The following is a 15,217-nucleotide window of genomic DNA, read 5'->3' on the forward strand; positions in this document are numbered from 1 at the left end:
GGCTGCCTCCCAAACATCTCTGATGCTCAGGTGAAGGCTGCCCTCTCCAAAGCAAAAAACACTGCTTCCATGGGACCAGATGGCATCCCAGGTTGCGTCCAACATGAACTCCAAGAGGAACTAACCCCTCAAATAAAACAGTTATACAATCTCAGCCTCACTACAGGATATGTGCCCACAGAATGGCGTACAGCAACAGTGGTCCCACTCCACAAAGGTGGAGCCTCTACGGACCCTGGAAACTATCGCCCCATAAGCCTGACTAGCTTAGTCTGCAAGGCTATGGAGAGGATCATCATGGAGCTCATAAACAAAGACATTGGGGACCTACAGACACTAGATCCTTCCCAGTTCGGCTTTGTCAAGGGCAGATCCTGCCTTTTGAACCTGGTTGACGTCTTCGAAACAGTCACCAAAGCCATAGATGAAGGGGAGGTAGTCCACACAGCCTATCTGGACCTTGCAAAGGCATTTGACACAATACCCCACTAGGGAATCATAGATAAGCAATCCAGCTTAAATATAAACCCCTATGTCACAAGATGGGTCGCAAACTGGCTCAAAGACAGAACCCACAGAGTGAGAGTTGCTGGAGCCATGTCAGACTCAAAACCGGTCACAAGTGGCATCCCACAGGGTTCTGTCCTGGGACCACTCTTGTTCGGTATATACTTTTCCGAGGTACAGGCAAAAGTGGGAAGACTATGGCTCACCAAGTTCACAGACGACTGCAAACTGGGCACCATAATCGACTCTCCAGCTGACACAAACATCCTTCAAAAAGGTCTCACAGAGACAGATAACTGGTGCCAGCGCCATGGTTTAAAGCTAAATGCCAAAAAATGTATAGTCATACCCTTTGGCAAAAACAATGTGCCCACAAATTACCACATAGGCGGAAACCCCATTGAGTACAGAGAGAGTTATTAGGGACCTGGGGACCCAAGTTGATAGCAATCTCTCCTTTGAAAACCACATTGCCAAAGTGGTTAGAAAGACCTTCTACATAGCCCACCTCATCACGAAGGGTTTCACATCTAGATCAAGAGAGGTAATCGTGCCCCTTTATTCATCCCTCATCAGGCCCATCATAGAATACAATGCCCCTTTTGGGATGTACCTTACCCGACACCTGCAGCAATTAGAAAGACCCCAAAAGTATCTCACCAAGAGGATCAATGGTCTCAAACAGATGCCATATGCTGCTCGGTTAAAAAAACTCCAGCTCTACTCAGTTGCATACCGCCTACTTCGAGGTGATCTATGCCTGACATACAAAGCTATGTCAGATCCAGAATTAATGGACATGCTCCACCTCAGTAAATCTAAATCCCTTAGAGCCACACGCTCGAGGGACTTGAACCTCAGCACAGAAATAAATAGAACTTGCTGGAGGGACAGGTGGAGGGACAGGTTCATAACCCAGAGGCTCCCTTTGCTCTGGAATAGAATTCCAGTTCATGTGAGGCAGAGCACCTCATTGAATCTCTTCAAGAAGAATCTCGATAGGTGGATGTGGGATTGTAGGTTTGTCCCAGGGATTACTCCCATGTCACTATTAGACAGAGGCACAGTAAACTAAACCTTATAAAGGGCACAGTATACTCAAATCAAGGGGTGGTGTAAGCCATACAGAATTGGGCTAGGCTTATAATTGCCCCAGGGCAGATAGCCTAGTATGAACCTATGAACCTATGAACCTATGAACCTATAAAGCCATGGCCAGGCAGGACCTTAATAAAGTGGCATTACCATTAGTAGCCTGTGTTTTAGAATGCAGAAAAGCTCAGACTCTCACTGGCTTTCTTTAATTTTGCATTTCTTAAGTTCAAAATGTATATCTCTCTGCTCTGTCTTAAAAATGTCTGGTTCAGATTTAGCTTTATAGCAGACTGCATTGCATATTAGCTAGTTATTTCAATATAATATTTATTTGTCTTTACTCCCAAATCCAATCTTTGGTGGTCAGTTCTCCTCTTATATCACCCCTCCTCTTTTGTCTCCATGATACTCAAGTTTTAAACTGGATATAATCAAATTACAGCTTGTAAGTTTCAGTTTTCCATTTAAATTAGGCATGAATTATTGTTTTACATAGTATAATATTGGAAGCCATGGTGGTACAGCAGTAGCATTGTTACCTCACAGCAAGAGGTTCTTCTGTTCGATTCACATCTGGAGTGCCTTCTGTGGGGAGTCTACATGTCTTTCACATGGTCCAGTGGCCTCCAAAAGACATGCATGAATGGGTGTGCCTTAGCTGAAGGTTGGGCATCGGGCTGGCAACTCAGCACCATAAAAAATCTACTGCCAATCATTAGCAGACCAGAGTTCCGCTGTGGCAACCCCTAACCGGGAAAAGCCGAAAAAACAAATGACATAGTATAATATTTGGGGAACAAATCTAAACTGTACATTTTTTCAGTAGTGAGGGCTTTCTGGTCCTTGCATTATTTATAATGTGTGCAGTTGTAACACATCATGAATAAGCAACTAGCTGATAAAGATGAAAGCATTCTGCTAGTAATTGATGTTTATAATATAAAATAACTCAGGATTACTGTAGAGTAGGCCAGTGCCATATGCCATGGTGTAGAGGAATAAAACCCTAACTACAGCCCAAGCAACCCAGGTTCTATTAGAAAGGTGACTGTGATAGTTTGCAGTCATCTGCAAACTTGGTTAGCCATACATTCTGTTTTTTAGTCAACCGTCAGAGAAGTAATTATTGAACAAAAGTGGTCCCGGCACTGAGATCTTCAGGACACCATCAGTCACCTTCAAGTTCACAGATGGTGCTCCTACTACCCAGACCATGTGGGTTCTGTATTTTAGCTAGTTTGTAATCCGTTTTATTACATACTTGTCTATTGGTAACACATATAGTTAAAGTATGCTAGCAAGAAGTAAGATACTAAATGCCTTGGTCTTGTGATTCCTTCTCGAAGAAGATTACCAGATTCATCAGACAAAATCTACATTTTAGAAAATCAGATTGCTAATGATCTAGTCTGATGACATTTTAATGCTGATGTTAATCAAATGTGTTATAATATGTTCCATGGCCTTACAAACAAGACTCATTAGACTGATGGGCCTATAGTTTCTAGGGTGAGTGGTATGGCCATCTTTATGGAGTGGCATAAACACCAATGTACACCATAGTTCAGGGATGAGCCTGTAGCCAAGCTCAGGTTAAATAACATATGTACAAGTTCCATCAGGAAGTGTTTGTTACTATTTGTTAAACAGATGAATATGTCGTCTGGTTCCATTGAGAAAGCGTTCTTTAACTTGGACAGCACTTTCAGAGCATGCTCGTTAGTAATGAAAGGGCCTTGAGAGATACAGGGATAGCAAGACTTTGGATGGGCAGTAATGAAATTTATACTAAATATATTTGCTAGTATAATGGCAATGTCCACTGGGTGCACACATTTAGTTTTAGTGCAAGTTCTGTACGTTGATAAGTGTCATCCTCAGTTTTACAACATAATTAAAGCAGGACTTGTAGGTATTCCTGGTTTTAAATGCCAAACTATTACCTTTTAACAATGTTATACACATTAAATTCAACCAAAACAGACTAATGTCAGTACAAAATAAAGTTTTGGACAGTGGTTTCACAAAATTAACTCTTGCAAAGTTAAATTTCTGTAACTCACCTACTCCTCAATGAAGCCATCAGTTCCTTCTGCTCCCTCTTCTACTGAGCACCTATAAACTTAATTTTAGTGTTTATATTCTGATTAAAGTGTATACTAGTTTAGCTATTTTATTTTCAGTTTAAAAATAACTAAGATATAATAATGATAGAAATGGAACTCTTGTTGACATATTTTTCTAAATATGTGAAAAAAATTAGAAATCAAGCTTACAACCTATTAGAATTTCTTCAACTTAATAGCCACACACACACACATCTTTGAATTTACAGGAATTCTTTAACCAAAAAGAGTAACAAGTTATTCAGGCCATTGGTAATCTTGGACGCTATGAACCTTTTCTGCTTGAACAGGATGCTTAATTAGGAGAGTATAGCAGTATTATAATCTATAAGGGTGGATAGCTATATAAAAATAATGACCTTCCTGGAATACTGACTTCTCTTGATCATTAGATTACCCATTTGAGCACCAAATGTGCAACCTGTAGGCCATTTATTTTGCTGTGGTGACATAAACACAAATGTGAAGATGTTATTAATCAAAGGTTCTAAAGTCCTTGCAACCCTAATCCATTTTTAATGCCTAACCCTCAATGCAGTAGACAGCTTGGATCATTTGCTTGTTAAAGAACAAAAGACTGCACTTCATAATGTTAATTATTAGACCACTGTTCGCACACCAGTGGTGAATACTGCCCATCCCATTTTGGTATGAAAACATAACTGCAATAATCAGCAGAACTGGTAAGCCAGATATTATCAACATCCACACCTGAAACAAAATGTCAAAGAGTAAGCCAGGAGTCAAAACCTGGGGTACCCCACTGGTAACTCTCAAAATCACAAATATTGACCTACTCTAACTTGTATTGAAAACAGACAATTCTCAAACCAATTAAAACTGACATTGTGGTCTCTGAGTTTGCATGCAATGCTTACATGAAAGATAGAACATTTGGCACTATCTAGGTACAACATGTTTTATTAGTCCTTCACCAACATGAATGCAACTCATCCCAGACAATTTGTACTGATTTTGTAGGTAGTGTGTTTCTTACATTACCTAGATTTTCATTGATCTGGTGCAAATATGACTTTTTATCATATCCATGTCCAGTTGTTGAATAAAAATACATCATGTGCCTTAACACATTTCAATAATTTACCAGCTAAAATGCAAAGAGAGACACAATTATACTTTGAGTAATTGTTATAAATACTACTGTCACAAAGTAACTGAGTCATATAGTACAAGTGACAACACATGAGCAGTAACATAGACATGATTTGCATTTAAGGACTGCAACATCCTCACCTGTATATGCAGTTTGGAAAGTTAACTTCTCTGCTGCTTAACTTCATGTTGCATAAACAATAGCGATGCTTTTATTTCAAAAAGGATTAGCAAGAGTTGGTGGAGTTCAATGAAAGTACAGGAGTTTAAACATGCATACTTTAGAGGAAGTGAAATTTTGTGGCATGCATTTCTGAATATTGGGATCTACCTTAAACTGTAACTATTAATACTTAAAGCATTTCAGCAATACTACTTAAACAGAAACATGGACATGATAGAATTATAAAATCTGTTTACTAAAGCCAGATGGATTTAGTGTCATTAGTAGGCACTGGTAGTTTTTAGTGGGCCCTCAATGAGACAGATGTGTAAGTGCTTGTGTGTGTGTGTGTGTGTGTGTGTGTGTGTGTGTGTGTGTGTGTGTGTGTGTGTGTGTGTGTGTGTGTGTGTGTGTGTGTGTGTGTGTGTGTGTGTGTGTGTGTGTGTGTGTGTGTGTGTGTGTGTGTGTGTGTGTGTGTGTGTGTGTGTGTGTGCGTGTGTGTGTGTGTGTGTGTGTGTGTGTCTCTACCCATCTCAGCAGATGACATTTTGTCAAAAGGACATTTTGTAGAAAAAGCTCCAGGAAGTGATTTGAGTCCACTTAAGAAATATTAAGATACGTTTCTTTATCCATAAAACAGAAACAAAATCCATAGGTTCAACAGCAAGTGCTAGGCTAGCTGCCCTTATGGACTATTTTAAGCCTAACTAATTTCACTTTTGGTGTGTGAATTAACCTATACTGCTTGGTATAAGATTGGACTTACCCATCCAATGGTGAATAATTATATATCACCCCTAATGAGAATAACTGGGGTTATACTATAGATGATTTGAGGGGACCCGTGCATGAGATAAATCATTTAGGGGCTGCCTCTGTCCATAAGTAGTACAGGAGGCAGTACTGAAGTAAATTTTCTGTAACCTATCCATAGATTCAGGTTGCCCTTGGCACCTGTCACCCTTAGGCTTTCGAACACTGGCCAAGGCTCTTGCTACCCCCATAGTGCCTTTTTTAGGCAAGGCTCAAAAGACAAACCCACTGCCATAAATGGCACAAGTAACAAAAACATGAAGGTGATGCTACTCAATGCCAGAAGTCTAAACCTCAAAATGCATGCACTCGAGGCACTCTTCAATATGGAGAAAAGCGATATATGTGCAGTAACAGAAACCTGGTTTAAGGCTCCAGAGAGCTCCCCAGCATTACCAGGCTACAACTCATACCATACAGTTCAGCCACAAAACCTGGACCGAAATACAAAAGATGGGGACGTATCCATATTCATCAAGGATATCCACTCCTCTGGGTTAGTGGCACAGCACGATGCTTCAGAGATCATCCACGTGCAATTAACAATGGGCAAAACTGCAATTCCAATTGTAGCTTGCTACAGATCCCTCGCCATGTCCCAGGACCCCCATTCAGCATTTCTGAAAACACTGGGAAACATAAAGGTCCTACCAAACACCCTGATACTGGGAGATTTCAATTACCCAAACATTAACTGGGAGAATTACTCAAGTGCTAACTCCCTTGTACAACATTTCCTAGAATTTATCAACTCAAATACCCTGGCTCAACTGGTCAACACCCCCACCAGAGATGATAACATATTGGACCTGGTCATCACCAACATGGACGACTGGTGTTCCACACCAGAGGTCAACCCCTTGCTGGTTAGAAATGACCATAAACTAATCACTCTGGATATCCACATTCTGCCCCCACCCCCGGTCAAAGAAACCACCGTGAAAAGCTTTTCAAAAGCAAATGTCACATTACTTAAGACAGAAGTGGAAAGTTTCAAAGCCCCCATGCTAAGGTATAACGCTGTCCAAGCTGCAAAATCCTGTACAAATGCACTCTATGAGCACCTACAAGAAAGCATGGATCATGCTATCCCAAGCAAAACCAAGATTCACTCCTTGAAGAAAAGGAAACCAGTCTGGTGCACCCCTGCCATAAACAAGCTATACAATAGAAGGAGGAAACTAGTACAGAAAAGAGTAAAATCCCAAGAAGGGAAGACATCCCTGATCAGTATCAGCAAGAAACTATGATCCCTCATAAAATCATCCAAGACTAGCTTCGAAAGAAAAATTGCCAAGGACTCCAAAGATAACCACAAGGCATTCTTTAGCTATGTCAAGAATCTAAGTGGCAATTTGCATATCTGCTCAGAGTTAGTGCAGAATGGCACAAAATACACTGAACCGACTGAAATCACCAACATCCTGGCAGACAGGTTCAGTGCAAACTTCACCCCCTCTCACCCCCAAAAGGGCCCATAACCATACCAGAAGAATGTAGTGCACCTGAAATCACAGACACTCAGGTTAAAACAGCCCTCTCCAAAGCCAAAAACACAGCATCAATGGGACCAGACGGTGTCCCAGGCTGTGTCCTACATGAACTTAAAGATGAACTAACCCCTCACCTAAACACACTGTTCAGACTCAGCCTCTCCACAGGCTACATGCCCATAGAGTGGTGCACAGCAACGGTTATTCCGCTCCACAAAGGTGGAGCCACAACAGAGCCCGGGAACTATCACCCTATAAGCCTGACTAGCTTGGTCTGCAAGGCTATAGAGTGCATCATCATGGATCTCATTAACAGAGACATTGGGAACCTCCAAACACTGGACCCTACCCAGTTCGGCTTTATTAAGGGCAGATCATGCCTCCTAAACCTGCTGGACTTTTTTGAGACAGTTACTAAGGCTATAGATGAGGGAAAGGTGTTCCACAGCCTACCTAGACCACAGAAAGGCCTTTGACACCATTCTCCATTCAGGTATTATAGACAAGCTCACCAGCCTGAACATAAACCCCTACATCATGAGATGGGTTGCCAACTGGCTCATGGACAGAACCCACATGGTAAGAGTTGTGGGAGCTAGGTCTGACTCTAAACTGGTTACAAGTGGCATTCCCCAGGACTCAGTCCTAGGACCCCTCCTGTTCGGCATATACTTCTCAGAGGTACAGGCAAGCACAGGAGGACTATGGCTGACCAAGTTCGCAGACATCTGCAAACTAGGGGCTATAATTGACTCTCTGGCTGACACAGATATCCTCCAAAAGAGTCTCACTGAGACAGATACCTGGTGTCAAAAACATGGCCTCAAGCTAAATGCCAAAAAGTGCATAGTCATCCCCTTTAGAAAAATCAAAGTACCCACAAGTTACCACATAGGTGGTAGACCCCTAAATATGGAAGATGTAATAAGGGATCTGGGGACCCAAGTAGATAGTAACCTCTCTTTTGATAATCACATTGCCAAAGTGGTTAGAAAATTCTTCTATGTGGTCCACCTAATCACAAAAGGGTTTGCATCCAGATCCAAAGAGGTCATTGTGCCCCTCTACACATCACTTATCAGATCCATCATAGAGTACAACACCCCATTTGGGATGTACCTTACAAGACACCTACAACAGCTGGAAAGACTACAGAAGTACCTCACCAAGAGGATCACTGGCCTCAAACAGATGCCCTATGCAGCTCAACTGAAGAAACTCCAGCTATACTCGGTTGCATACCACTTTCTCAGAGGTGATCTCTGCCTGACATACATGGCCATGTCCAACCCAGAATTGATGGACATGCTCCACCTAAAGAAAACCATATCCCTTCGAGCCACATGCTCTATGGATCCAAGCCTCACCAAAACAATAAATAGGACGTGCTGGAGGGATAGATTCCTGTCCCAGAGACTTCCCAAGCTCTGGAACAAGATTCCAATTTACATTAGGCAGAGCTCCTCACTAACTGTCTTCAAGAGAAACCTTGACGAGTGGATGGGAAACAGAAAGTTTATCCCGGGGATCACTTCAATGGGTCTGCTGGAAAGAGGCACAGGGAACTAATCTAAGGGGGTGGCAAAAGCCAACACATTCCTGCTAGGCTTATACATGCCTTTGGGCAGAAAACCTAGTACCTACCTATGACTCTATGAACCTAAATGCTGATTGAAATTAACTTTGTTTTATGTGGATGGGGAGTCTGTTCCAGAGCAGCAGTATCCTTTGTGAGATATACCTGTCCCTCCAAACAGAGCAGTGGTGTCCTCTGTGAGATAAACCTATCCCTCCAAACAGAGTAGTGGTATCCTCTGTGAGATATACCTGTCCCTCCAAACTGAGCAGCGGTATCCTCTGTGAGATATACCTGTACCTCCAATCTGATCTGTTGATGTTGCAGAAGAGGCTGATGTCCCTAAACCCAGTAATCTTGATGACATTTGACTTGCTGATGTGCAGTAGGGCAGTACTCAGTTGAAGGATGCCTTGTCTGACAGACAGAGGTCACCTATTTGCAGTCTATAGGATACCAAGCACAGTGACAAGGCTTTGAGTCAGTCCATGTAGGACATGTTGTTTTGGCCTTATATCTCCTTCATTGGGATCAGTGCTCAACCCCATTTATCAAATTCAAAATAAAATAAAATCTACATTGATTCAGTACACAGATGATGCTACAATTATTTGCTCTGCGGAGTCTTTGGGACAGCTATAGACCATTACTCAGGAATCTGTCTCAACAGAAGAACAGTAAATATAAAATTCTCAAAATGCTTACCTTGCACTTAATGGGGGAAAAACTAAACTGATGCTCTTCCTTTCTAAAACCAGTTCCCAAAACTCAAGTAGTATTACTATTTCCTTTAGTGAAGATGTTAAACTTGACCAGGTTTCCAGTACCAAGCTATTTGGTATAACAATTGATGATAAGCTCAAGTCTGATAGTCACATAAGTAATATCATAAAGAAAACTCATCAAAGGCTTGAAGCACTGTACTGAACCAAGTTATTCCTCACTGGCCCAGATTGTAAACCTACTGCACATGCATATATCCAATTATCAGTTATATGCTGCCCTTATCCTCACTAATCTGAAAAGCAGCCTGCATAGTACCATTACCAAACTCTCTTCAAATTTGCCAAACAGATCTTATCAATGTCCTGCAGTCTCGAAAATACACTGGATGAAATTCACAAAATATTTTACATTCCTTCATCTAAAAACTGCACATTCCATACTTCATCACCAGGATAAGTGCCTTTCCACGAATACCTACCTGGAGTGGTACAATTGCAGCAGACTACTCCACAGTAAAAATAGATTTTTGGCTAAACAATCTAAATCCCAGAACTCATCAGGGGATGCTCTTTACTTCAATTATATCTTCAAGATATGGAATACCATACACAGAGCACATAGGGAAACTAGACAATAAGCTTAACTTTCAAAAAAACCTCCATGCTTATCTCGTAAATGTTAGATTATGTCAATGCTCAGTCGCAACTGGTTGACTAACTACTCTCCTGTCTATAAACGGGAACGCGAGCAAGTCCACTGGTACAAATTTATTGTGTTAGCGCTTTCATGCACATATCTTCGTGCACTTCTTCAGACACTAAAATTGTAACCAAAAGCTGCTGATATAACAGAACAATTAACACCAATAAAATGTTTAATTAATAATTGGAATAGCAACAATAGCAGATGCTACTAATTCGCCATTAAAAACGTCCTAAAACCTGGAAATTCACCTATTAAATAAATCCCAAAAAAATACAAACAAACATTAAAATATAAATTGCTTATAAGGACGTTTTTAATGGCGAATTAGTAGCATCTACTATTGTTGCTATTCCAATTGTTAATTAAACATTTTATTGGTGTTAATTGTTTTGTTATATCAGCAGCTTTTGGTTACGATTTTAGTGTCTGAAGAAGTGCACGAAGATATGTGCATGAAAGCGCTAACACAATAAATTTGTACCAGTGGACTTGCTCGCGTTCCCGTTTATTTGTTTTTTCTGGTTTAATTTTGTTTTTTGGTTTATGTTTTACTCTCCTGTCTATACTTTTTGCTTACATATCCTGCTGTCCTTCTTACCTTAACTTTTGACTAGTCTCCTCTTAATTACATCTTCCTTCCTTAACTAAAGTTCAGGTTCACTTTCTATACAAACACATCCACACCTGTCTATTTTCCTAAGACCAAAATACCACTACTTTGGAAACTACAGCATTGATACTACTTTGGAACCATCAACTACTGAAAACTGCTTTTAAAAGTTACTGACTTGTTTGTAATGTAATTTTATCCCATTGTAACGTGCTTATTATGTAAGATATGTTTATTACATAAGTTGTGTTTATTTTGTATGCATGGCTTTATGAAACTATACAATATTTCACCTGGCATGTATTTTCCCTAATTATCATGCTAGCTCATCAATGATATGCCATATAAATGTTTTATTTTCTGTTTGTTAACTGAGATTTTCTTCACAAGTCTACTGAAAGGGACAGTCTATATGACCTAGTCAGACTATATAGGTAAACAAACGCAATAAATGAATAAGTAAAATAAATAATCACCTGTAACATACCAAGAACAGTAACATGCACAAAAAATGATAATGATTGCTGCAGTAGAGTTAACGAGTTACTATGTATTCTCATGGTGGACTGGGATCATGAAACCATTTACAAAAGGGTTAGCTGCTTACATTACCAAAAAGATTTGGATGACTTGATTCTCCTGTTTAGGAAGGATTGTTAGCTGGTAGTGGTTATCTAATTACAGAAACTGGTATAGTTAATAAAACCAGTAACAGGAGAAGAGGTGATGTAACAGGCTGCTTGAAGTACATGCACTGAAATGAGCATGATAAATTGTAAATCATTAAGTACTGCACTATGGATAGGTGGTATGGGTATTCATTTAAAAAACACACACTAGGGCTTTGCAACTCAAAGCTTTTTATTTTATTTGCAGACAAAATACAACTATCTTCAAAAGAACAAACAAGAATTAATTTTAAAAATGATAATAATAAGGTAAGTCAGATTTTTACATTTTCACTGTTAGACTACTTTTATTTGCATTGCTGCATGCTATAAAACGTATTAATTAGAAAATATATATCGTTTTTGAAGCAAAGTCATGTAAGACTATTTTAGCTATACTAATAGTGAAACAAATCGGCATTAAACTTCATGGCTAGCTTATTGGCAAAGGAAGCAATATATGAATAATTTCTGCTTTGCATATGAATAATTTAGTCTGTTCTTGCTTACTTCATGACTCTGAGCAAGTCATTTCACCAGACATCTATTCTTGGCTTTCATTGAAAACTGTCAGGATAACCTAATGAGTTTAACCCTTTAAGGAAAACTAAGAAAGGAAAAACAGATAAATAACTCTTATTCAGTGACATACATTTGATATACACTACACAGCTGGACCAGCTGCTACAAGAGGATTCTGCTTCTGGTTTTGCCTCCTGCTCGCATCCTATTTAGTTTTACTATTATTTGCATTTTCAAGTCTATATAGGATGAATTATGTGCCTGTACTTCAATTGCTATTTAAAAATTATTAAGATGCCATGGCAATGTTTTTAATTGCTAATTGAAGTGCATTCAGCAGTAAACTTCCTCTTCTGACAAGTTTATTCCCAGCCACTTCCAACTTTCATATGCCCTTTTGAAGACTTCTCCTGATTCACACCCTACCACCGACTAGGGCAGGCTTTTCTAAAGATAACTCTCTGTCAAAAAAAAAAAAAAAACAAAATCTGTCAGTTCCAAATTAAAGTGAGTACCCTTACATCTGTCTCTGATGCCCCCTCCTCCCTCGTCTGTCCTCCTATCTCAGTTCCATATCTTCAGTGTTTGAATTTACCATCTTGACCATTCATATTATAGCCTTCTCTTTCTCCTGTTGAGTAGCAAATACAAGTTCAACAAATTCAGGTATTGTTTGTAGTCCTTTCTGTCGATCCCCATGATGATTTTATTGGTCTTCCTTTTGATGATTTCCATTTTTTATAATCTTTTCCTTGCAGGCTCACCAGAAATGCCCTCTATTCTAGATGTAGTGAGCCCATGAGATAGAATAGGAATATTACAACCCTATCCCCAGGGATTCTATATGCTATACAATACAGCCAAGCATCCTGTTGGTGATTCTTCCTGCCTTCCCTACTTGTCCTTGATTGGCAAGGCACAGTGGGATAATCATTCCTAGATCCATTTCCACCACTGTCTCTGCTATTTAACACTGTATACCTTTTATCTGGCCAATGTGCCCATCTGTAGAAGACTTGCAGGTCACTTTTCAAACCCAAGGCTTCATGTTTTTTATCATGAAAATAATTTTTGCTTCTTATTATTCATACTCTGTGATTACTCAGATGCAGATATATTGAATAGTGTTGACTCCAGCATAGACACTTTCATTCTTCCTGTAGTACTCTCCTTTGTCCTGGATAGCCTTCCCATAAATTGTCACTGTGATTCACCCAACTTACCTAACACCTTTCATCTAGTACCAAGTCAAAGACCTTAGTAAAGTCCAGATACCACATCCACCAGCATAGCCTCAAATAGATCTGCTATTATCTAGGCAATGAATTGCAGAAGGTTTGACTGAAAAGTTCTTCCTGACAGAGAAGTCATGCCAGTTTGAATCTTAAAGCTAGCAATCCATTATATAATTGGCTGTGCTGGTTCTTTTTCTTACCATGAACAATGAGATAATTGAAGCTAGTTTTCTGTCAACATGAACTGGCCACTTGTCAGAGTGTTTTTGAGTACTGTGACCACAGTCCCATCCATGTTTGGGGCTTTGTCCTCCCATAAGTTGTCCAGTTCCTTTTCTGTATTTTATCTTCCTATTGGCCATGTGACCACCTCTCACTTTTCTTCTTCTTCTACTCCCAGGACAGTACCTTTCCATGCCTTCCTTTTGTGAACACTAAATCAAAGAACTTGCCAATACTTCATTAATGCCCTTGATGTTTGCCTTCTCATACATCCTGTTTAGTTTTTACATTTACTTTAGACATCCTGTGTAGTTTTTACATTTACTTTAGACATCCTGTGTAGTTTTCTGTACCCCTTTCACTTCCCAGATACCCAGCTTACATGTCTGGCTGTCACATAACCATCCCGACATATTATATGTCTCAGAAACCTGGCTCAAACCTCATATCAAAGATACTGAAATTTTTGCCCCTCTGACTACCAAATCATACAGAATGACAGACCTAACAAGATAGGAGGAGGGGTAGCCATAATTTACTCTTCTTCTCTAACAGTCATTCCATACACTAACCCCATTCCTAAATTCTCTCCTGCTGAACTATCCCTAGCCTTCCAAAGAAATCAACAAACATAAATTTTTATGTATAGCTGCCATCTACATTCCCCCTGGTGATAACATCTCCATCCTTGAAGACATTCTCTCATGGTTCTCTTCCACCATCAAAATGGAAATATTCTTCCTTGGCAATGTAAACATCAACTGGGCCACCATCTCCTCACAATCTCCAAGCCAAACACTTAATCTCTTTAACTTCTCCCAGCTAATAAACTACCCCATCAGACCCAGTAAACATGGCTCCCCTGGCACTACACTAGACTGGATCTTAGCAACCCATCCCAACCTAATCTCAAACAGCAGAATTACACCTGAGCCCCTTAGTGACCATCTACTAGCCTATGTCCTCCAGTGTGCCTCTTCTGTCCAAATACAACATCAATAAATTCAAACTCATAATCTCACCAGCTTCAATCCACACTCATTTTCCAACTGTCTAAAAAAATGAATTGGTCACCCTTAAAGACTCTGCCTCTGGAAAGTGCAATTAATTACTTCAACAAAACCTTCCTAGACTTACTAAACAGCCTAGCCCCTCTTAGAACAAAAAGAATAAAAGCCAAAACCATTCCCTGGCTATCTAATGAAACCAGAAAATTAATACACCTCAGAGACAAATGTTGGAAGCAATATCAGAAAAATAAGTTAAACTCTCTAATTGAATTCAAATGACTCAACAACTCAGTGAAGAAACTAATAATTAAAGACCATAAGACTTATTACTCCAAACTCCCATTGAAACATAATTCTAACCCCAAAAGGTTCTGGAATTGCATTTCTACCCTTCTAATCCATGGTAGAAAAGACAATCCATGCCCTAACCCAAACTCCTAGGACCATGAAACTGCATCTAATTTCAACACCTTTTTTGTTGACTGCATAGCCAAACTAACTGCAAACTTTCCCATCTTATCTCCCTCTCATAGCTTCCCATCCACTGCTTTTCCCTTCAACACTCCACCTTTCATTCTTAAACCTATCCCCACCAGCAGCATAAAAAACTCCTCCTTCAATTAAAGCCTTGCT

The 15,217-nt window shown here is 39.8% G+C and overlaps 1 protein-coding gene across 1 annotated transcript in view; it reads left to right on the forward strand.

The window, feature by feature from the left end:
• The window catches only part of LOC122806571 (transmembrane domain-containing protein TMIGD3-like), a 270,705-nt gene that overhangs the window by 233,795 nt on the left and 21,693 nt on the right, over nucleotides 1–15,217 (forward strand). The window contains exon 5 of the mRNA XM_044077108.1: nucleotides 11,804–11,865. Coding sequence (XP_043933043.1) covers nucleotides 11,804–11,865 — 62 coding nt within the window. The remainder of the gene's footprint in view (nucleotides 1–11,803; nucleotides 11,866–15,217) is intronic.

Source organism: Protopterus annectens, chromosome 7.part0 (genome assembly GCF_019279795.1).
Source record: "Protopterus annectens isolate FY-2018-M chromosome 7.part0, PAN1.0, whole genome shotgun sequence".
In the NCBI taxonomy this organism is placed as follows: Eukaryota; Metazoa; Chordata; order Ceratodontiformes; family Protopteridae; genus Protopterus; species Protopterus annectens.